Raw genomic sequence first — 25,545 nt, 5'->3', positions numbered from 1 at the left:
TAAAGCAAATGTAAAAATACAAATCATGTTGTAGCATTAAAACCATCCCAGTTGGTTGGTTCATGGAAAGAAGGCAGGGAGTCTGCATTTTTTTCCCCTTACGGCGCCATTTATATGGTATAATTCAGTGCTGTTCATAATGTAAACGCACACAATGAAACAAGACTAAGTGCTAAATACACATGTGAGATGTCTTTATTGCCTCAGTACAAACAAGCTGGAGGCATTTCACTCCTTTTCAGGTAAATAGTAGCAAAGAGAAACCTCCATGCTCCTTAATTTTACAATGAAATGTACCAGATGGCTTTTACTACTTCATTTATCCAGCAAGCACACCATTATCCACCTACAACATTTCCACACTTGTATTTAACACTCTGTAATCAGTGCTATCAGGGGGCAGTTTATCATGTATTTTAGTCAACCAATATACTTTAAACGGAAACATCTCCTATAGTGAAGGTGTTCTTGTGTTTTTGCTTCAGTAGCTGCAATGAGGTTGGTTCGTAACCTGTGACATCCCCTTCACCCAAAGACACTGGATCCCAGAGTAGCAGAAGTGGCAAAAGCTGGGTGTCAAGTTGGGAATTTAGACACATTTTCCATCACCAAGCCTCAGAGAATTTCACAGTCTCACTTGAGGCGGCCTACACCTCCCAATAGGTGCTACATCTAAGATGAGAGATGGTTAGTGATGGTGACAATCCAACAGGATTTCCTTAACAACGAGACTTGTTGCACCAGACTCCTGACACTGATTAGGTCTTGAGGCACTGAAAAAGTAATACGTTGATATCAATCAATATGTGTAAACTATGTAATGTATGCTTTCAAATCAACAAAGAGACAAAACTCCAAATTGGGCCAGAGGCCAAAAGGGGGTGGGGGCTTTGGGCTAGGATGGCAATTGTCCCTTACCCCCTTGCAGCCCCCTTACTCATCTAATCACACCCATTTTCCAACTCGCCCTTCATTTTGATCTCAACTACACACCTGTAAGATTTTGTGACTGTATCTTGCACAGTTGCAACGCTATTGTGATGACTTTTTTGTCTACAGACAGACATATGAACACCTAACAAAATATTCAAAACGGACTCTGTGTTAGGTTCTGCTACAGTAGTTGTCATCAGGACCACATGTTGCCACGATGACACATACACACAGACTCACATGGTGAAAAAAAAACACCAGCATCGTTGTCGCAGCTGTCAATACAATAATCATAACAGTAAAAACCTACTGTTACTTAAATTCTTGCTGTAATATGACTTTACAATCAGAAACCCTCAAAAATACAAATTCAATATCCAGATCAGCTTTAGAAATTCTTGCTATTGCAACTTGAGTCCCAAGAACATAACTGAGATGCAAAGTTGTAAAACTATTGGGATTAAAAACTGACACTGACACAAGGTTCCACTCTGATTGAATTTGAGAGCGGCTGATCAACCCCCAGTTAAGGCCAACGATCAGGACGGAGGGTGTCACTTCAGAGCTTAGCTGGAGGCGTAAACGCCACACTCCTCCTTAAGCAAGATGAAAGAATGTTCCGCTTGATACAAACCCTCCTAAACACTTTGACGGATGCGATCGACCAACCCCCCCGAAGACGTGTGTGACAACAGTTGATCTGCTCAGGTAAGCACCATCTTGCTTTTCAAAGTGCTTTACATTGCAACTCATCATAAGAGGTTGATTTCAAAGTCACTGCTAGTCTGCAGCTCGACAGATTTCCTGCCCATGTAGATGTGTGGCGAAGTCACGCATGTCTTGGAGGCACAGGTGATAATAGGGCCTTAATCGCCCTACTGGTTCTGCTTGTCCCTCTCAATGTCACATATCCGGATGAATGTGGTAAATATCAGCCCGTAGTTGGAAGAATGCCACTTTATCTGGTTTTGTCAGGCCAGGGTCTTGGTCACATGAAGAGGGTGAAAGATGAAAGGTGTATACAGCATTTGCAATTTATAAAGCCAGTGTACTGTATAATCACCAGGTTAATACTATTTGGATGGTGCAAGTTATAAACTCTTGGATTAAAAATAAAGCTGGAATGCATATTTTTGCATGCAAGATGTAAAGGCTTTCTAAACCAAAGACAGCTACTTTGAGGCTAATTAGCATTTTCAATAAAGACAGGTGATCAGAGCAGACAAGGGTAGAGATCCAGCCTTTGGTCAATGGGAGTCTTGTTCAACATGTCATAGTATAGTAACGAAGATGCCAATACATTGCCCATTTTTTTTCTCACACTTAGCATTTTTTAATGCTACATTTTAAAGACATAAATCAGTAAAAGTAATTCCCCCAACACGATGGTTTGATGGGGAAGGATCTTGGCAGAAACACGGTGCCCCCGTCCCTCCTCTTACCCTCGACCATACTGGCTGTACCTCATCCAGCCATGCCTTACCAGCACCCCCGCTGTTCAATACCATCTCATTTGTCATGTATCAAACGGAAATTTCAGTGTATTGCCCTCACATATGCCATGGAAGAAGGAGTCTGCCACAGTGATGCTCTGGCTGTGGGCCAGTCCTCAGCTGAATAAACACAGGGGCCATTTTCAGGTTGGCAGACACTGAGATATTTGTCTTTCAAGGCAATCCACCTCCCTCCCTTCACTCCATGTTGACCCCTTCCCTCTCAAACACAAAAGGGAAGAGACAGCGAGAGTTTACAACTGTAAGATGGACTATGATCTCTAGTACCAGAGCTGCTGTGATTGGCTTTTATGGTGTTTCATGTATCAGGGCAATTTAAAGTTGTGAGAGGACTGACGTAGAAGAAGAGAGAAAAAAAAAAAACTTTTGAGGACATTGAATCAAAGGGACCAGATCAAATAGGATGAAATAGATGGTTTCAAATGATTAATCACTGTAATAACAAATCCGATCTGCAAACTGAGAAGCAGATTAGAATAAAAAGTAAATATTGATACTCAGGTTAATTAAGCAATTACACATCTATAAAGAATCCTGATATTTGGTTATAATCATTTCATCAAATGCTATAGAAGCCCCAACTCAGTCCTCTAGAAATTACATTTATCATCTACTAATTTGTTTTGCCAGTTTGGTTTTGGGAGTAAAGTAACTGCTGGCTGGATTATTATTACTATATTTTCGGCAGTTTTCAAGCCTTTTATTATACAGGACGGACAGGAAATGGGGTGAGAGAGAGGGGGGGGACATGCAGCAAAGGGCCGCAGGTCAAAGTCGAACCCATGGCCACTGCCTCGAGGATCTTCCGCCTCTTTCCATGCTCTAACATCTGTACCACCGAACACCCTGCGCTGGCAGGATTATGTTTTCCCCAGGAAATGAAGTGCACTGAAGTTGTTTGGTTTGCATGGTGGTCGTACAAAGGGCAGTGCTTTGAAACTGCAGACCACAGTTCACATTCTTAGTTAAGTTTCGGCAACAAATGCACTTTGGTTAAGTTTCGAGAAAGAGTTCTAAGGAGGGCAATGTCAGTTTGTTGGTCCACCATTGGTCCAGACTAGATATTTCATGCCATGAAATGTGTTACTGGTATCCTTGTTTCCTTTTTTCTCTACCCCCATTAAATCTTCTTTTGACCAATATTTGGTTCTATGAACAAATATAGCATATAATATAATAAAACTATTGGTATTACCTAACTGTACATTTATGTTAAGCGCAAATTAACAAATATTAGCATGCTAATGTTGCATTCAGAGTCAGGTAGCTGGTATGTGGTTTCACTTGCTTACGTTTTATTCCCGCACTAGAAGGGAACAAAATTACTGTAAGTGGACACCGAAATGGAAAAATTAACTTGCATTTGCAACATCGGTATGTTAGCATGACGGAATTAGCATTTGGCTCAACGCACCACTGTGTCTAAATACAGCCTCAGTCAATACTGTTTCCTTCTAAACATATTTGCTGTTGCAAACTAGAAGATAAATGAAATGTCTCGGAGACAGGGTTGGGTAGCCTCCGCCACGAAACGGCACACACACATATGTACACATATTTGTGAGAGTAGTTTATAAACTCAATGTTTCAGTGATGTGTCCCTCTCTGTAAACTCCACCACCTTTCAAAACATCTCACAGGAAAACATGAGCATGGTAAATACAGCTCAGTCCAACCTCCTGGAAAAATGGTCACAAGAAACAACAAAACCTAAAACAAATGCTACTCTGAAGACACTGTCCTCTTGTGTATTCATGACCTGGCCCTTGTTTGGAGATGGTCTTTCACTGACACAAAGGCAAGCAGGGTCTGCTGTTTCTGTCAGTTTAAACAAATAACAATGATGCAACAGGAGTGCTTCCAGTGAATGTGAAATGTGTGTTGAGCCCCACAATGGTTTGCCACGCATCACAACAGCCAGGACAGGCTCAATATTAACATTTCCTTTTGACATGTGGCAAAAGGTTTTCTTTAACCCATGGAGGTTGAATGGGAATCAGCGGATAATAAGAAATTAAAAAGGTAAAGAGGACACAGGGGAAAGAGCGAGAGAGAAAGCCAAATCCTAGCCCCAGGGCTTAATGTTGCAACACAATGACAGCCAAGGCAGTAAAGAAGTCGACATTTCTTATTCGCCCCCTCCCTCAGTGCCACCTGCATTACAATTAACCTCATGGCAACCTTGAGGTCTCTGATTAGTGATGGCCTATTGTCTCCATCCCATTAATGCTTGGCCCCCACTCTGCCCTCAGCGCACTCACATCAACAAATCAAACCCAGTTTCCGGCAGGGTCTTTTACTGCAGGGAGCTGGCCTCTAATATGGGACGGCTAACTAAGGGATGGCTGCAGACAGGGCCTGCAGAGAGCTGCTCTAGGTACCTGTGAAGCTGGGTAACAGTGAAACTTAAAAGTGTATCCTAACACACGAGTGAAAATACTGCCTATATTACCAAACAGCGTGCTGTCATATTTGATGAAAACAATTTCAGGATATCAACAAGACAAGGATGGAAATTGGAAGATTACAACAGTAAATTACAAATGTATAATACAAACTTGTAGAAAAAAAATGCAGTCTAAGCTTTGTACCAGTGATACTCAGGAGATGTAAAAGACATGAAAGTGGGAGCGTCCCAACAATTCGAAGCACGCCAGATGTTGGGAACCCCTCAAGGAATAAACCGACACATTAAACATAATATCACCTCATGCACTGGAGTGCAATCATTGATTCTCTCTGGGGAGCTGTTACACTATGTGTTGCTGCCACAGTTTAAACCTCAAGAACTAGAAACTAATGCGCCGCAGACGGGGTTGGCCCACGCAAACAGTACACTTGGGAGCTCCGCCTGGCTCGGGAGCTCTGCGCAGAAAGCAAAGACTGTGTTTCTATTTGTATCAAGTTCAAAAATCAGCTCAGAGTAAATGTATTTGATATCATTGGGGAGATAAACATCCAATCTTTTTATGTAAGCTTGCAGCCATTAGTGCAGAAGAAAGTAAATCTGTCTTTCCTTTCATTCCCCGCTGCCTGTTCTTTCTGAAATCACACATCTCAACTGTGATGAGGCCAAATTATTCACACAGCATTAATAATAAGACAGAAGCACCATTTAGGTACAAGACAGGTGCCAAAATGTATTAAACATGATAAAATGAGTGATCTTCCCATTATTAAAAAAAGAAAAGGTAATCATAATTAGTAAAAGTAGTTTAAAAACATCATAAATGACATTATCAAAACAAACAGTTGTGAGATGTAATGCATATTTATCACTTTAATGATGAGCTCAAGTAACAGCCAGCTTGGTAGTTTTAGTCACTGAACATTACAAGTTTTTATCGACAGTGTTTGATTGGTGTGATGAGGCAGCTGGAAATGAAGAACAAATTATGACATCTTTATAATGGATTGTAATTACGACTATTATCTTACCGTAATTATTGTAAATACTGAATGTTTAGTATTTGTGTGTGTGGAGGTATAATGATGTACTGTGTTGGGAAGTATTCAACTTTTATTATCAATTAAGTCTCTTAAATTGTGCATCGATAAGTATAGTTAGCGATGTGACCATTGAGCTCACAAAGCACCAATAATGCTAAACCTGGAAGTAAGGGAGCTGAAGGGAACTAAGGTTGCTCACCAGGCTAATGCTGAAATAGTTCTTCAGATTTCTGGGTTTTGTAATTTTTTGCCGCAGATTTTCAAATACAAAAATGTACATAATGGCTCAAAAAAAATCTTTACAGACTGTTATGCCAGAGATAGGAGCTTAGCGAGGAACAAGCCAAATTAAAGAAAGTTATACTTCTTGCTATATACGTTTTTGACTTCCCTGAAAGCCTTAATTTCAAAGTATCTTTCTTCATCTCCAGTACTTCAAAAGAAGTAAAGAATCCCAAACTAGCTGCAACCGACGGCAACGAGGCTTGGTTAGCAACATACAGCTTGCATACAGCTGGGGCTGGACGATATGACCAAAACCTCTAAATGGACATCCATCATTTCATATCTTGAGATATATATATATATATATATATATATATATATATATATATATATATATATATATATATATATTATGATATATATTATATATATATATATATATTATGATAAAGCATGAAATATCATGAAATAGCAACATGGTAAAGCCTATTTTTATACTCTATACTAAAATACTTGACCAATTAAAAGTACAGAGTATTTTCACATTTTATTAAGAACTTTAGTGTAAAATGACCATAACCTGCAAGGATTAAAGCATAAAGCGTTGTCCAAATGATGCAAATATTACCATAACACAGTCTGACCGCTGATTTTTCGACATCACGATGGATATATATAAATATATAAAATGGATATTTTGACGATATCTGTCGCAGTTCTACATACAACTATTAATATCTATGTTGTGGGTGTTTTCAGTTGTTAGCTGCCTCATTGAAATCCATATTTTCTTGAATTATGCAAGTCCTGCTATCGGCCTTTATTAGTCTTTCAGATATTTACAGTAAATGCATGTAGAGTGATTTCAAAGAGGATGAATAGGTACAGTATGAAAAAGAACAACCTCTTTGCAGCAAGTGAAAGAGAAGTTTGTCAATAAAGCTGCCAGTAAAAAACAGTTTATTATAACATTATTGTTATTGTAACAATGATACACTGATCTGATACATTTATCAATAAAATCTTGAGAAGCTTCCAAAGAGAGCGCAGACGAGGCTAAGAGAGGCAAAATAACTACCTGGAGCTTTTTTTCTTGTAATTGCTTACTTTGAATTTTGTCGTTGGAAATTAGCATCAGCTTTCTTGGATCTTCTGCTGAAGTAATATGTTTTTTGATGGCATTAATGGCCATTCAAAGCTCCGCGGCTTGACACTGGGGGACAAAGGGGTCAATTTATTCCAACTTAAGAGAAAATATTGGTGTTTCTGAGCTTTTTGCTCGCCTCTGTCATTGTTAGCTCAGAGCCACTTAGACTCTTGTTCAATCCGTGTAGTGTGTCATTAGATGAGCAATTTCATACCGCCACTGTTCACATTTGATGACTGATCAAAACAGAAATGCATCATTTTGATTTTTCAAAATATAGCAGCTAGCTCTCAGATTAATAACAACTTCACAGGATGAGCTCCTTTCCTTATGTTATTGCATCTTTCTCAAGGTACATGTGAGGCTTGTGAGTTGCCAGAGATTCACAGGATGTGTTTTTTTTCCACCAGTAGAAGAAGACAGACCCATTAAGCATTTAATTCATCCTGGTCCAGGTGTGTCTCTCTGTCCAGCTAAGCAATACAACAGTTACACCATTTATGGACTGTCCAGTGTGCAGGTGGCAGAGAAACTTTTGGGGCACACCTGCCAGCTGATTCAACCATTAGACTACGCACCACACTGTCTATAGCACCCGATCCCCTGAGGTTGTCCCTCACCATGCAGGTGCAGAAATGGAGAAACCGTGATGGATTACTCCAGATTTAGCAATCGCTTCCTCGAAAAACCTCTTTTATCGTCCGTGAATGAGACAACTGGATGCATGTTTTTCTGTGCATTACTGGGAACACTTTGTTTCTATGCTACAATAAATGATTCTAGGAATGTTTTCAACTAGAAAGCATGCCTCGAAGTCAAATGGGGTGATGTTTTCCCACTGGCTTATACCATCATTTATGATTTCAAATTTTGACTCGTAAAAAGAATAGCTTAAAAAATAACTTGCCTCCAGTCCAAAAGATGAGGATGTGCAAAAACAAATGCTCCAAAACATGTGTCCCTCTCCGGCTAAAAACATTCAGAGGCCTGATAGTTTACATGGCTTCACCCAACAACCATTAAACACCTAACCATACTCTGACCACATCAGCCCACCCCGTTCAACCCAAAATAACACTCCTGTGAATATTCATAGAAACTGAAAATAGGTCTTCCTCCAATCCAATCCATAAAACTGAACAACATAACCAGTTTTAATTCAAAACTCTGATTTTAATTATCTTTTTATTTCAAAGCTTTGTTTGGAATATTTAATCCATATGGGATACAAACTGCAAGGTGGTCATTTTATAGAGAAAGGTGTGATAAATGATGGTATTTTCTGCACTGGATAACTTGCCAAGATTAAAAATTAAATTAAAACACAGATGATAATCTTTTTTGCAATGTGACAACGGCTAATTTGTCACGGCTGGAAATGAATACCATAAACTTCACATACAGCTGGAATTTATGAAGGAATATAAATAGAGGGTATTCTATTAATATTCTTGGAGGGATGCTTAAGCCTGGCGTTTTCTTCCACAAGATTCATCAGTGCTAGTGGTTATTGTCCAGACCCCCCACGGTTGTAATTCTTTATCCTTGCCATCTCGGTAAACTGCATTATTTAGTTAAGAAGATGTAATTCTATTCCACTCACACAATCGGCGAGACTCCAGACCGACCCAAAGCTGCCGCGTGTAAGTGAGTTTGCACATGTGACGGCTTAGTGTGTTTAAGTTATAGATTTGAGAAAAATCCAGATGAAAGGACTCCTCTTACGCACAAAGTGATTAAAGTTTGGTTGCACCCAAGAGTCTGATAGATATTATTATTTCTACGTCTTAATTTCTCAGATGATTGGGTATTTATGTAAATCCTTTGTTAATTATGTTTCCATATGGCGAACTACAAAGATAATACATGTGCACTGTTTCGATACCAAACCAGATGTTGACTTATCTGAAGTGCACAATTGATGTTTTCTTTAAAAAGCATGCAAGCATCAAAACATAAATTGGCACAAAAGAAAAAGGGTTTAAATACTAAACAAAGCCATTTGCATTTGATTTAGTTCACATGTAAATGATTCATTTAGCACTTTGAGGAGCTATTACACACTGCTGTATTGTTTGGTGTTGTGCAGCTTGATTTCATGCTCATCATCTCAGCAATTCTGAGTGGTGTATTTATCCGAGCCCGTAAACAAAATAATCATTAACCAGCAATGCAAGGAAAGCGTTTTGTCTTGGTAAAATATGATGGCAGGTGAGGCTGCGTGTCTTGACAGGTCGCCATTTTCGAGCCACTAATTTGCTCTCTTTGCGGCAGTGGCAACTCCCAGCACAGCAGCAGGACAATTATATCCAGGTGCAAGGATTTGATTCAACAAATTCTAGGTGGATCATTCCAGGTTTCTCCAGCCCGCCCCCACCCTCCACTCCCTCTTTTGCAGCTTTGTCTCTCTTTTGGGCCAGCTTGGAACAGATGCCCTTGAAAAATCTACAGCCCTCACATATGACTGAGGACCTTGACAAAAAGCTGAAGCACTTCCAGAAACTTGAAAGTCATGAACCATGTTGTTTATTATAATAATTGGAATGGAAGCAACTGGAAAAATTCCCCTGAATATACCAGAAGATAATGGGACATGCTAATGAGCATGGAGTCATGCCAATCAAAAAAAATAGAGAAGAAAAAGAGAGAGGACTAGGGATGGACAGGTTTTTCCAGAAAAAAAAATAAAGTGGTATATGTGGGGAGGCGGGTCCACATGTATATGTGATGTATGTGCTCTGTCTTCTTGGAACAGCAGCACTGTTTGAGTGGAGAATAGCACTGTACAGTCTGCCTGTCAAAGTGTTGATGCACATTGGGGGAAGTATGATTTGGGAGCTCGCACCTGGCAGACTGAGGGATTTCATACTATGCTGCTATGCCAAAGCACTCAAGCAATGCAATGCTAAACTCAGAGCTTAATTCTCTGGTTGCCACACACAAAACATGACGGACGGCCCATAAATATGCACACTTTAACTAGTGTGATTGTTAGAAACTATACTCCTTTCCCACTGGACAAAAAACACACTAACACCCAATAACATCTGGCTTTTGTCTTTAGTGGGAAAGGTTACAATTGGCATTCATTCCCGAGACAAATGACTCTGCAGTAGTCACGGGTATTTATCGGCTCCGGCTCCTATCGGCAGTGATGGAAACATGACACCTGGCCGGACACGCTCATTTTTGCCCCCTTTCTGGTGAGATGCTATTCTCCGTCTGTAACTTCTGCTCCTCTTTCTCATCTCGGCCACACAGATCACAAATTCTGGGTGTCCACCTGAATTAGTAGGCACTGAGTTTGAAAGATAGACTTGAGATGTAAGAAAAGAAGCAAACACACTATGGTAACCCTGTTTTCCATTGTGTTTGTGACGTCCAATGTGACACCGCAGAAGCAAAGTCGTCTACACTGGCATGGGAAAAGATTATGTTGTCTATTTTTAACGTGTTTGCCCATGTACTGTTAAAAGAAGAACTACAGAAACATGCTAACACAACTAAAGAGGTATCACTATTAAATTGTATGTTGTAAATCAGAAATTTTGGTCCAATTTACAGATTTATTTGAATGTATTGAAATGTTAATGGTATTGGGAATATACATTTATACCCAACACTGTCAGTTTTGTCATAGATCCTAGGGGGGCAAATGATGTAAAATTCAGCTAAAAGTATGTAACTGCTTGATAATTTATTAATGTACATTAAGTCTTAAAGCATAATTCCCTTTTAAATGATAATTACTACTTCAGAAGAAGCTTATCGTGTCGTGCCCTATTAAAAATGCTGGACTGCATGCTCCCTGTTCAGCGAACTCTGTCATCAGTGACACACTACATCTCAATCCTGCGGACAGCTGATTGGATTTACTCAAAACTTGGGCTGGAGAAAGTCTCACGCTGAGAGTAAAATTGACTTAGGCCTGTATTCACAGAGAAAGATGAAGGGCAGCCAGTCTTATCACTCTCCATCCCATGTCTCCCTGCGGCCCCAATACTTTCCATGTGTTACTCCAATGTGGGCTCGAGAATTTTCTACATGTGATGTCAACATCAAGCCAGGACCCAAAGTCGAGGGAAGTACAAGGGATTGAATCAGAAGTGATGCTAAACAGTTTATGGCTCTTGGATCTCTGTTCAGATTGTTCAGTGGATGTAATAGATAGATACCAGAAAGATGAGGAAATGGTATAAGATGCAAGATTCTGGAAACTTATTTTTCTCATACTATTCATAAAAGGTTGATAAGAATAACCAGAAGTATTCATTTGAAAAACCCCTGTTTGCTTCTGATTTGCTCAAGCAAAACTGCTAACAAAAAATGGAAAGCCTTTGTTACAATAACACCATTTTATTATTAAACTGCAAGGATTTTCTAAATGTATTAAGATTCCACTTCATAAAGCACCATGGTTTGAATGTACACATCACAAAGATTAACGTTTTATTGCATGTTACAAATACATTTTATTTGATAAACCTTAACCACGTTTCTGTAACTGTAATGTATAAAAATGCAGACAGTGTAACCAGGGGGCTGCGTGTAATTTCATTCCCGCTGCATCCTCACCGGGGTGCTGGTTCTCAGACTTCAGCCAGAACACAAGCCTTTATTTGATTTAGGGAACTCCCCCTCTCATGTGCCTCCTCTGCTCATGAAGTGTCCCAGTATGGAATGTCTGCATTATTACACCACTGACAGAGATTGATGCTACTCCAAACCATCTGCACATGCAACAATCCTCGATTTGAATGAAATTAATTGCAGAAAAAAGAGAGAGAAAGAGAGAGGGGAACATTTTTTTACAAGTTACAAAATACAAAAAAATTATATTTTAAGTTTGGATGTTTCTGTTTGAAACATATGTTTAGAAGGGGGGGGGGGGTTCATAATGGATGTTTGATAGTTGAGTCAACACCATCAGGAAAAGTATTGAGAATGAGTGATTCATCGAAACACCACACGTGGCCATGAGGTTATGTTGGGTTGTAGCAGAAGCAGCTGAAAGCCACCAAGTGATGTAACTTTGACATTATTTACGAGTCAGTGACATATCCTCAGTCAGACGCTCTCATCTAGGCCTCCCAAAATAGGCATGCAAATAAACCTAAAGTGCCCTCTGCAGCATAATACATCTTAATGTGTGCGTCAAAACATTAGACAACGTTGATTTCTATGAAGCCAAAAACAGCATCCTGATATCCTAATATAACTCACAAAAGCAGGTGTGTGATATGTCGTCCAGTCTTAAAGGCTCAGAGAACAAAGGCTGCAGTGCACTTGTGCAGAGAATCGACCTGTAACCCAGTGGGATAAAGTGTTCAAACCTTACAGTACGTCACCATTTGGTTTAACAAGGCGAGGGATCAAACACTAATCCCCCCAACACTCCCTTTGGTTATAATTAACTCACAGTTCTTGATGCTAATACTATTTTAAAGATATGTTTCTATGGACTCTAATCCTGATTCAATCTCGTTTCCTGTGTAAAGCATTAAAAAAAGAAGAAGAAGCAGGCTTCTTGTGTTCACTCTCTCTTTATGTTGTATTACTGTATAAGTCCAATACCTAATACCACAGGGTGTTATGACTTCAATATTTTTAGTAAAACCCAGCAGGTGAAGTACAGGACCAATGAGATTGCACTCCAAAAAACATTTAAATCTCATGTGTTACTCTGATTTAATGCCTCAGTCCATCTTCTTTTCGTTTCATTACATTTAAAAAAAGAAATCACATAAATCAAAATATAAACAAAGCCAGTGGTGCAGTGACGGAGTTTCAATAGTGAGACTCAATTACAAATTGCGGTTTTAAAGCATAAACCAATTACTTCAGGAAAAGAAAACACAAACAACTGAAAGAAGGAAAAATGTGTTTAAATGATTTGCAGACATTGCTGCTTTTCAAACTATCATTGCACTCACCATTAGATAGCAACATGCCGCCATTTATCTGCTCCATGTCAGGGGCTGCAGATTTCTGTGAAGCGATGACAGATGGATTCTTACGCCGCATAAGTTTGGAAACAACCTTTAGCGAGACGTTCGGCCGGATGCTCTTTTTAAGGACTTATCAACACTTGTCCATTAGACACCAACCACTGCTGCGTGTGGCTTTTTTACCCCATAGCTGAATGTGGATGCAGTGCAGGGGGCTGTCATATGTTTATACAAAAAACAAGTGGTTGCAGACGAGTTGTGACACTTAAACACTAGTCCTGTTATTTGCTATGAGTAAACAGATTACTCAAAGTAAGTCAAAACCATAATACATGATATATAATAGTTACAATCACAACATTAATATACTAGTGTCTTGCTATAATATCTATCTTGCCGTGCGTGCATTCATTTTAAGTTGCAAAAGCTGCTGACAAGTTCCCTGTAAGCCTTAAACCACCAGATCAACATGTGCAGCTCCAACACTGATGTTCTGATGTGGGTTTGCATTCAGTTGTAACGCCGCCTTTCCTCTGTGCCCAGGAAACACTTTCATCTGCATTTCAGTCTTCATTCCTTCATTTTTCTTGTTGCCAAGTTTCGATGTGATTTGTTGGTTAAAGCCTTGCTGTTTTTCAGAACTTGGTCTTCTGGAGGGACTTGACCTTTTTCGAGAGTGCTAAACATTTTATTTGCCCTTTCAGTGAAGTAAAGTGGTTTTACAAAACCTTGACTAACTCTATAGAGTGTTCAAGCACTATATGCAATTAGAAAAATACATTCAATTACTTTTGGTCAAATCATTAATATTTCTTAGAGACATTTGTAATGATTAATCACAAACAAACAGTACTTTCCGACGTGTGACACATTTGGTGATAGAAAGTCTTTATTAATGCAACATTATTCAAACAGTGCAGACATTAAATATCACCCCACGTCTCACACAGTGACCCAACCAAGACATAATCCCCTGACACTGACTATGTTCATGCTGTGCAAGCAACAATAACACAACACATACAGGTGATTACTGTCTACATGCAGTAATGAAAATGTATTTAAGTTTGGGATATCTTATTTTTCATTAGGCTAACATTCAAATCCTAGCATTTGACCGATAAATATTTTCATACATTTTCCAAGAAAAGAGGCAGGTAGTGGGCGGTTTTTGGCCACAGTTGTGGTGTAATTTCCATTGCAGGTGGAAACACCAATTAGTGATTAATTGAAGCAGGTGGAAAAATAATAAACAGCCAACACCTGGACCAAGCAAATTTGGGCCAATCATTATCAATCAAAGCATGAGTAAACAGCGAGCTATTGGAATTAATGGGATACGCGCCTTATAATGTTGGGAATGTGTGACGTTTTATTTACGAATTCTTATCAGCAAACAAATTGAGTTATCACAGTTAAAACTGTCAAAACAGTTGGTCACTCAGTTAGAATAGATGGATTTCGTGTCTGCCAGAATGTTTACATGAAGTGATACACTATCCATGCTGCAAAAATGTGACCTGTTACACAATGGAAAATGATGCTTTTTTCCCCCTAGATCGCTCACATCTTGGGTCATGAAGATGTAAGCAAACATAGCTTGAAAATGTTTTAAATGACCTTTAAGCTTGAGGTTTGTGTGTGTGTTTTTTTTAATGTTTGGCATTTTACAGAACAGCCCTTTACTCAACCTCCTCCTCACTTATTAGTATGTTGGCATATTGTGTTTTATCACCCTGCGTGTTTACAAGAAACCGAGCAGTCACAGGCTGCGTTACCTCCCAGCGTCTCAGCTCTCTGCACTGTAAACTTAGCAGCGTGGCCTGAAATGATTTCAACACCGCTGGTACGTATTTAATATTGTCAGAGAGGTGCCTTCACACATTGTCTTCACATCCCTGTCAAAGGAGCTCAGAGGTCAATGCAGCTTCTGGAAGTGATGTGACCCTGTTACATCACAGACTATTCTCACCTAAACCACGTCGAGTCACTCGGTTAGCTGTGATATGAAGAAGTCAATGACAAAATCGAACTGTGAGAAGCTTACAGGAGCATCTGCACACATGAATTGTTGAGTAGGATGTGGTCCATCTCTCTTAGCTCGTCATTATTAATTCAGTAAAACATGACATTTCATTTTGACAGTCTACTGCTCAGATACAGTTGCACCAAATAAAGATACCACTTTTCTCTGTATTGAGTCATTTTCCTTCACAGACTGTATCCTCTGGCAACATTAGGTAGCTAGTATTCCTCAACAATTGAAGTGCACAGTCATACAAACACACAGAAAGACCCACGGACACAATCCGCTTCCGGATCTTTCTTGGCTCCCATCGCCAGTCAAGTTGCATTTCCACCTGCGTCCTGCTGATGCAGGTGGGGAAACATATTCCATGCCAGACGCACTGTTATGATGATACATTACATACCATGTTTTGTTTCCCAGATGTTACTTTCAATCACTCTCTTTCGGTGATGAAGATATAATTAAAAATGAATGCAGGTGGAACATATTGGGTATGATTGAGGAGTTGAATGTTTTTTTTTACTACGGGATTAAAGGTTTTGGCTTACTGACAGTTTTATTCTTTTCTGTAAATGCTACAATGATATGAAATGGAAAATATCTACAAATGCAAACCCGATGACAAACACACTTAGTGTACACTGGACTCTGGGCTGATGGATGTACCTCCGTGGTCAGAATCTAACTGAACAACAGTGAGCCAAAGCAATTACAAAGCACCAAATGCAAAGTGCAGAAAAAAAGGTGTGGATATTAACATAGCATGGAAAGTAGCTGCAATTCTGCATGCACGAGCCAGCTAACCAGGGGAATTATGATTCCAGTTTGTTTCAATGCACACGTTTTTCCCTACATGGAATGATTTACTCATGTGGAAAGTTAAAAAAAAAGAAAGAACAGAAATTCTAGTTAAAATATCTGCAGTCAAAACACAAGGCAGGCATAATGACCTGTATTTATTGCCTCTTGTCTCTGACAAATATTTGATGGTTTTGAGCAGGAGCCAAAATGGAAAACAACAGCTAATGTCAGACAGTCCAAAGATTAAGTGGTTGTGCAGAGGCTGGTGAGTTTGTGACATTTGCTGACATGGTGTTAATGTGTACAAATACTGCAGGATGTTAAAACGTTGGGTTTAAAATGACATTTATATGTCTTTGACTGGGTCTGCTATTCATAACAGCAGTCGTTCTGCTCATTTAATCAAGTTTTTGAAGAGATGTGGTGCAAACTGTCAACCCGAACCCCAGAACCACCCTGGGCACAGAGAGTTAGAGAGAAAAAAAGCATTACAATTAGAAAAGAGATGCTATAGGTAGATTTTTTTATTTTAAAAAAACATGTTACCCCTGAAAGCACCAATCAAAAAAAGTAGTTTGTGAAATTCTTGTTCTTGTAAAATTGGTGAAGACCAAGGACACTGACTTCTAAGATGTCCAAATTGCAAGCAGAGAGAAATAATTTGGGTCTGCTACCAATTTAAAACACCATATGCCATATGCAGAGCAGTTGGCTAGTAAATGGGTTAATTGGGACTCATTGTTATATTTGAGGGCATACAAAGAATGCAACAGGATGAAACCCGAGCATCAGTTTGCATCAGGCTTAATGCCACGACAGACAAGGAGTTCATATGGTTCCAGCCATGTTTCCCTCAGGGCCACGTCATGATGCACATTGACACGAACGTTGCGATGATGGAATGGATCAGTAGAAATCTGTCAGTCATTATCTTTGTCTGGTCATCCTCTTTGCAAAATAAGAAGTCATTATCAGACTCATCAGATAAGCAGATGTCGACAAGCTGCTCTGTAAGCGAGAAGAGCTCTCCATTGAACAGCACATCAACACAACATATGTATCTCTTTTACATAAAAGTGTGGGCTGATTTCATTCCAGCTAATGAATTTATTAAAAAATGCTTTGATTTATGCCTTTATAACAAATCAGCTGCACTTGCATGGTCTAAATGTAAACAAAAGGCTGTGGCTCTATTAGCAAATGAGAACCACAAGATTGTAACCTGCTGTCACTCTTATTTGCATTGACAGGTCTCATAATACACAAAGTGACTTTAGTTTTAATGATTTCTATTGACATTTTCTAACTTTTGTAAACACAATATAAATCTTTCTGTATAACATCTTAAGAAAAACACAGAACATGTGAATATTTCATGAATAAGTCAAATTTTTTGTATACTTTATTCAAATCGTCAAATAAACGGTCGTCTATTAGATTAATCGATTTATCGTTTGGTCTATAAAATGTCAGAAAATAGTGAAAAATGTCCATCACAGTTTTTTAGACTCCAAGGTAATGTCTTGAAATGTCCAAATGCATTAATTTTATTACAACATAAAACAGATTTGAGATGCTGAAAACACCATTTTCTGCCATTTCGCACAAAAAAATGACCATTGCCAATTATCTTTCTGTATCAACCAATGGTAGACCTCTAATGCACTGTGAAAATGAACCTGTATCATAGAAGGGGGAGAAAAAAATTCGGATTAGCCCTTTAACGGATTGTAAAAGGGTTAAATAAGCGAGATCTTAGAGCCTGAAGCTCGTCGGTTGCAGGTTCCATTTCCTGGATTTAAAAGCTGCTCTACCCTCCCTTTACCACTACAGCTGAAGTGCCATTGAGCAAGACATTTCCCCACCAAAAGAGCTAGAAAGGGGGAATCACGACGTCGCTTCACGTTCACCTGACTTCCCCCGGAGTAAACAGGGCTCAGGCAGTGAGTGTTTTCCTCGTGCAGAGGTGTGCAGCAGTCTCACCCTGTCTCCGAGAGCTAATTGGAGTGGCCTCATTTAGCGACACGTCAAAGGGGACGCGACAACACCGTGTCAGCGCCTCCACAAATCTCCTGCACGGTCTGAACTTAATAGCATGTCAGAGACCACAACTGATGCAACGGGGGTCACCGTGAGCCTATGTTTCACTATAACGAGCCCTCTCCAAACCCGGCACAGGGACTGCGGTGGCAAAGCGGAGATGAATGTCCCAATCAGTGACAGGGTTTAGTAAAAAAAAAAAAAAAAGAGCTGTGAACTATACAAGCACCGGTCAGGATTATCATGAGGAAATGAGAAAATATTATTTGTGACGTGTCTTTTTACAGTAGTTTGGGATTGTATTTCTGTACGGAGGGCTGCTCCAGTTCTGCTCACACTGGACTACACACGACCACCTCAAACTACATGTAAGAGCTGTGGTTTGAAAAAAATAATACACATTTAAAGAGAGTTTGTATAGTGGGTGAGGATTCAGGATAAGTCAGAAGTTGTGCCAAACACATTTTTTAACATAGTTTGATGTTGGAGACTTAATTTAAATACAAGCACAGTAGGTTGGTGGGATATTTGTGTTGTTGTTGTTGTTGTTGTTTTCTCTGTTGGTCTTCCTGCTAAGGCAAATATATATACTGTATATACACATCTTTAAAAAAAAATCACGTTTCCAAACATAATAACCAGTTCAGTTTCTTATTGAAGATTAGAAATAATGCTATGTAAAAAAAAAAATCAATGTCTGGATTATCTTTGTATGCAAACGTCGACGTTCAATGCGAGATGGATTTCTCCGTCATTACACAGTTTCTGACGATTAAATCGTTTTATTGCTGCAAATACGGCTGGGTTTCATGGAGACGTTTTGAAAAGTCTGCATGTCAATAAACTAAAGTGGCCTTGACTTGACTTTGACCCTTTTTTGCATCAGGTCCTTAAACTCAGCAGATGGAGGCTGGATACCATTTTTGCAAGATATTGTATGACTTGCAACTTGGGTCGTTTTTAAACTTTAGAGCTGTTAAAGCCAGATATCTCATGTCTCTCTCTCTCTCTCTCTCTCTCTCTCTCTCTCTCTTGCATACAGGACCATGTTGCCGGAGACCTGATAGTTAAACCCAACTGCAAATGTTTAACTTATCGATTTAGTCCTCACTGAGTGACGGCAGCTGGGCATGCAGATCAGAGTGCTGGCAAAGGCATGGGCACCTCATCCATCAGGGGGAACGGATTAGAGCTTTCTTCTAATCTTGGACTATACTCTGCATGTCTGTGGCTGCAAAAAGTCTCTCCAAAGGTTGCCTTTATCTGCACATATAGCGTTTCAAAACAGGAACAATCCAATTAATTTAGTCTGTGAAGATCACGCTCAACACAACAACGACAAATGAGATCAAAATGGCATCAAGAGGAACACAATGAAGACACTATTTCATACAAAACAAGCCTGTGTATTCATTTTTGCTATATCCTGCATGCATTTACTGAATGCTATTTGCAGAAAATAACGGACACTTCTGACTTTTAAACGTGTAAAAACAACAAGCAGTGAAAGGCTGAGCCACCATTCTGTCTGATATCTGATGCGCGGCTAAGCTGCAGAGTGTCTACCTTGGTAACACAAACGTCAGGCTCGGTTTACTGGCCACAAGTGCTGGTAATAAATATTCATGATGCTGGCGCCTGCGCTTTCCCGATATCTGAGTGTTTGTCATTTCCAGACTTGAGCGTAAATACATTTAAAGTGGATGTTTTTCCTGCGCTCCTATTTGATCTAGAGTCACCAGGAGCTCTATAGGCAGTCTGAGGAGACGCGCTGCAGCCTGTCGTCGACTCCTGTCTTTAAGAGCATTTTTATTTTTGATTCCGTGTGTGGCTTCACTGTAAAGTAATACGTCAAAAGTATGGAGTGGAAATTAAACATCACAGTCAAGGCGCATGCTTTGCATTCAGTCGCATTGGCACATTCAAAGAGCAGCGTCTGGTTGTTTTGGACTGGAAAGGCTCTCTTTTCACTAAAACATGTGCAGGGGAATAAAAAAAGGAGTATAAAGTCAAGCCTGTGTGAGGCAAATAACCAATCCAAATAAAACTCAAATGCATTCCAGTGAAGCAATTTTCCACCATTATCAGTCTGGAGTCTAAAACAGAGATTTTACATTTAAAGGGTTTTCGCGAGTTTAAAAGATGAACAAACTGGTTTTAGGTGGATGTAGCTTCCATCTCTTGTCAGTCTGGTATTATATTTAAATATGGCGCATGTGGAATATCCCACCATGCAGCCTAGAAACCACATGAAATAGTTTTAACACATCCACTCTAAACTATTTATATTTCCAGTTACATGTGAGCATTTTTCTATAAAGCTGCAAAGTGACTTTCTCAAACGAATTCACGTCTTTTTTCCCCCCCAGTGCATCACTGAAGCATCAGCACTGGAACCTAGATAGATAGTGTTAAATAGAGTCGAAAAAGTCATTTTATTACCATCCTTCATTTATCTCCACATTTAATAGTCCGTGAAAAGAAAATATGAATACATTTCAATACATTTCAGCAAATCATCTAAGATGGTGGATGTTTTTATTTTTGGCTGATATAAAGGGGAAAGCAGGCGCGCACCCATGCACACGTCCTGTTAGTGTGTGTGTGTGTGTGTGTGTGTGTGTGTGTGGGGGGGGGGGGGGGTATTTTTACGATTAAAATTGCTATTTCGTTCTTTTCGGGTATGCGCAGCAGTTCTTGACAGAGCTGCAGACTGACAGATCGTGGCTTCGTGCACACTGGCAGTGTTAACCATGATCACTGGCGGCTGCTGATGTGATCTCTGCCTAATGGGGCGGTCAAGCAAGCTGCAGCCAGGAACAATGAGGGGGGCCACATTGACTCCTCAGCTCTCCTCTAAATCTATGAAATCCGACAAAACGCGAGAAAAAACCCAGAAAATAAATTAGATTAGAAAATTAGATTCCCGAACAATTAAATAACGCAAACTATCCCGTTTTATACTGAGGAACAACCGCCGTGATTAATCGATTTAATTTGCACATTACTGGAGGGCAAAGTGTTGGGTGTTAATTTTGGATAAACAGAAGATGCAGAGAGAGAGAGAGAGGGGGCTGTTGGCTGTCGAGGAAGTTGTGACAGTGCGTTTAAAACATAACCTTTAGCTTTAAATGCAATGTTGCCACACACACACACACACACACACACACACACACACACACACACACACACACACACACACACACACACACTCTCTCTATCTCTCTCACACACTCACACACACACACTTGCAAAAGCATGCACACACAGTAAAGAGTTAAATCAAAAATGGTTGACCAACTAAACGTGAAATAATTCTTTCACCGAAACTATAGTAAATGCATTATTATGCTGAGTAAAGTCAGCTTTAGTCTGCAGCTGTTAGTAGATTTCGGATGCAGCCTATGCAGAGAGAACCCATTAGTTTCACACAGCACCCATGTTGAGATCAACCTCAAACACCAATGGAAACCAATAACCTCCAACGCATTGCATTATTGTATTTTTTAATCCTTTAATATAGTACGAAATGTATCCAAACATTTTCTTGTAAACTAAATTTTACATACGAGCGCATTTCTCCATAAATACCGATCATTTCTAACATGTTACCGGTCCTTTACATGCGGATAAATATGGAAAATTGAGCTACTTACATGTATTAATACTTCCTTTCAGACAAAGCAATTGACAGAGATTTTATATTTATCACGTACATAAACAGATTGACACGGAATTTCAGGCTTTCACTACACGATTTATCGACATGACATTAAATAACAACAATGATACTGTGCTACTCAAACTGGACCTTGGACGAAAATGTTGCACTGAATAGGCTACAAAAGCACATTAATACTAAGAGTCGGTTAGGTCGACGTGTAGACTGTAGTAATACTGAATAATTCACATTTGGTTCACAACTATAACATTCTTTTCAATGAAGTCTATTCATCGCAATATTCTTAAAACCATCTCATTTTTCCATATATCTAGGGACCACATTTTCACAAATTCCCTTAAACTGTGATAGAACTATTTACAAAATAAAATATTACATTTTTCCAACTTGGGTGAAATCCTTATGTACAAAAATTCAGGCCCCGGAGATAGCATGCGTTTGGAGCTCTCTTTTGAGCAGTCTCTCAGTAAAAATAAAGACTCAACGAAATATTGAGGGGGAAAAAAAGTTTAAGTCGGTGGCTGTCCTCGCCTCCTTTTTGTCCATGCATTCTCTCTCATTGACATTAAGACAGCCTTTAATTGATCGCTTGGGCCTCCCGTGTTTTCTCAGTCCATGTTTCACTGGCTGACGTTATAAAGTCTTTGATTCCAAGCAGTTGTGTGGTGTTCTTTTTTTTTTTTTTTTTAATTCTGCAGTCTCTCTTTTTTTCTGTTTCTGTTTTCAAAAATATTTACACGTACCATTCATTGAAATTTGACGACAGCGTGCTGTGGCTGGTTGTGTGGTGAACTGCTGAGGCTGCCGGTGATATGGAGCTGCTGCTCTGGTTCTCTGTGGACGGTGATACTATAGTGGGAGGTGTGGACGACTCGTACCCTGAACTGGCCGCTGGAGATGGCTGCGGTGCTGGATTGGTGGATTCGTGGACCTTCAATAAATATAAGAACAATGTTATGAAAAAAAAAGCATCTTGCTTTTGCAGGTTTGTCCCGGGTTTGTTTTTGTGTAAATGCAAGACACGAGGAATGCAAACGAACGAGAGCTCCTCGTTTTGACGGTTTTGAACAGAAAAAAATACACAAAACATTGTTATTTCTATTAAGATCTTAATGCTTTTTCGGTTCAAATGAAAGAAAGAAAGAATGTGTGGAGGAAATTATGTGTCTCTATTTCTGTAAAAAAAATAATAAAGCTGTTACCTTCTCTCATCATAGCATATTACACAATAAATCTATATTACATTTCCTGTCCAGCTGCTAAACATTTTTGTTATCTGTGAAATATAACATTTTATAAATTGTATAAATATAAATACAAATAAAAAGAAAACACTGAAAAATATAAGCCATGTTTTTACCTTCATGTGTTTTCGGAGGGAGCTGGGGTGTGTGTAGGACTTGTCGCACATTTTGCAGAGATAGGGCTTGTCCGACGTGTGGACGTGCATGTGTTTCTTGCGGTCACTGCTGTTTGCAAATCGCCTGTCGCAGCCTTCAAACTCACACTTAAAGGGCTTCTCTCCTAAATAAAGGGAAAAAATGAATACATATTTGAACACTGGATTTAAAAAAAAAAATCCACATTATACATTATTGCATTTACAGATTTTTTTAACGTGTGAAAACAGACAATAACAGTCAATAATGGTGAAGAAGATAAAAGGCAGCCTTTTTTACTTTTAAATTTGACAGACAGCTTTACTTAGGCTACTTACAGACTGCAAATGAATTTGACTTAATCCACTTGGCTCATGGATTAATTCATCTAATTAAATTTAAATAACACGTAAGACCTTTAACATTGCCTAAACTTTACGACAGGGATACAGGGAACAGGGGAGAGACTCAGCTGCCCAATAAACACCCCAGATAGCATGCATATTTTGGATAGGATATTGTCAACATGCATTTTGCAATAAAAAAGCGGGTAATCTGAGCGGATCTTACCGGTGTGAGTCCTTTTGTGAATTTTTAGATTTTCCGATCGAGCAAATACTTTGCCACAGCCGGGGAACGGACACGGAAAGGGTTTTTCTCCGGTGTGTACTCTGATATGATTTACAAGTTTGTATTTGGCTTTGAATGGCTTTCCTTCTCGGGCGCATTCCTCCCAGAAGCAGATGTGGTTGGTCTGCTCTGGTCCCCCCACATGCTCCACCGTCAGATGGGTCACAAGCTCGTGCATCGTGCTAAAAGTTTTGTTGCACGACTTCTTGGGATTCGTCAGCTGCTCCGGCTCGATCCACTTGCAGATGAGCTCTTGTTTGATCGGCTGCCTCATGTATCGAAAGAAGGCCCCTGCTCCGTGGTGTGCGGCCATATTCATGTTCATGGGGCCATAGCCGTGCAGCTGGGTCGAAGCGTAGTGGTCGGACCGTGGGCTTGTAACGTGGCCGTACTGGTCTGCCCGCCCGTACATGTCCCCCGAGAAGCCCAGCCGCATCTGGCTGTTGACCACGTTGGAAGAGGCATGGCTCGCCGCTTGCTCGTGGAGCCCTGGGAAGAGCAGGTGCCCCGCTGCATCTGAGTGTCCATGTGGCCCTGCGAAACTTCCGGAGGCGAACAAACTGTGCTGAGCCCCGGTGGCGTCCCCGAAACCCCGATTTCTGAAGAGAAAGTCCCTGGTGGAGTTGAAAGCCGCCGTGGAGTAAGAGCCAACGTGGGTCGGGTGGTGATGGTGTCCCAGGGCGGCTGCTGCGTAGCCGGGCGCCTGGGAGGAAAACGCCGTTTGTCCGGAGCCAATATCGTGGGAGCTGTGGTTTATTTTGAAGGCGCCCATCCCATCCGCGAACGGATTTATCCCCAACGCCACTTCTCTCTCTGTGACTTCGCCTGTTGAGTGATGCCGTGAGGAGCCGAAAGTAGTGACTCCTATGGTGGGATACTGCGGTCCTGCGTCCAAGAGCATCTTCAGTCTAGACTCGCCGAGACGACTGAGAGCTGAAATCAAAAAATCACGCACAGATATTCTTCCTCCCCCTCTCTCTGTCTCTTGAACCTCACTCGACTGAGCAAACTCTCAAATCCAACCGATTTTCTGTTTACTTTTTAAGACGCGAGGAATTCCCCTATACCGCTCATCCGATGCACGCGCAAAATCTTGTATACATGCAATATTGTCTTTTGCGGTTTATCTTCCTGTGGCGCAACTTTCACCTCCTCAGTCAGGCGGTGAGCTCTAGACTGATAGTCGCAATCATTCCTGCAGATAAATGAATTGAAAAGACAACACAGTCCAGCCCTGATGAATGGGAGAGGAGGGGGGTGGTCATGTGGCCCCGGAGCTGCTCGCTCATTGGCGGAGCCCGTTTCCCCCCAATAACATCCACTCACCAAATAACAATCCACGGTGCAGGGCCCACACTTCTATTGGCCTCTTTGCATCATCAATCCCAGATATTGTGAGATTGCTGACTGTGGATTTGGTTAAAAGGCTGAATAACAAGCAAAACAAAAGTTGAGAAACACAAGACAACAACTGGCATTGTAGAAAGCCATAGCACGTTTTGCAGCCACACACACACACACACACACACACACACACACACACACACACGCACACACACACACGCACACACACACACACACACACACACACACACACACACACACAGACACACACACACACACACACACACACACACACAAACACACTGCACTCTGCATTAATAGCAAATGTGTCACATTGTCTTTGTTAACCTGGGGGCATCCGATCGCCATGCAAAACGCTCTGATTGTATAATTGCTAACGTTTTTGTACAATTAAGCACTCAG

The 25,545-nt window shown here is 40.3% G+C and overlaps 1 protein-coding gene across 1 annotated transcript; it reads right to left on the bottom strand.

The window, feature by feature from the left end:
- Positions 1-21,604: 21,604 nt before the first annotated feature.
- Positions 21,605-24,927, bottom strand: zic1 (zic family member 1 (odd-paired homolog, Drosophila)). The gene is made up of 3 exons (XM_083935825.1): positions 23,719-24,927; positions 23,130-23,293; positions 21,605-22,700 (listed from the first exon to the last, which is right to left on the bottom strand). The coding sequence occupies exons 1-3, from the start codon at positions 24,677-24,679 to the stop codon at positions 22,503-22,505; spliced, it is 1,323 nt and encodes a 440-aa protein (XP_083791951.1). The 5' UTR covers positions 24,680-24,927; the 3' UTR covers positions 21,605-22,502.
- Between the last annotated feature and the right edge of the window lie 618 nt (positions 24,928-25,545).

Source organism: Echiichthys vipera, assembly GCF_963691815.1.
Source record: "Echiichthys vipera genome assembly, chromosome: 21".
NCBI classification, from domain to species: domain Eukaryota; kingdom Metazoa; phylum Chordata; class Actinopteri; order Perciformes; family Trachinidae; genus Echiichthys; species Echiichthys vipera.
Note: the sequence above shows the minus strand (reverse complement) of the source record. Positions and strands in the feature narration are given on the sequence as shown.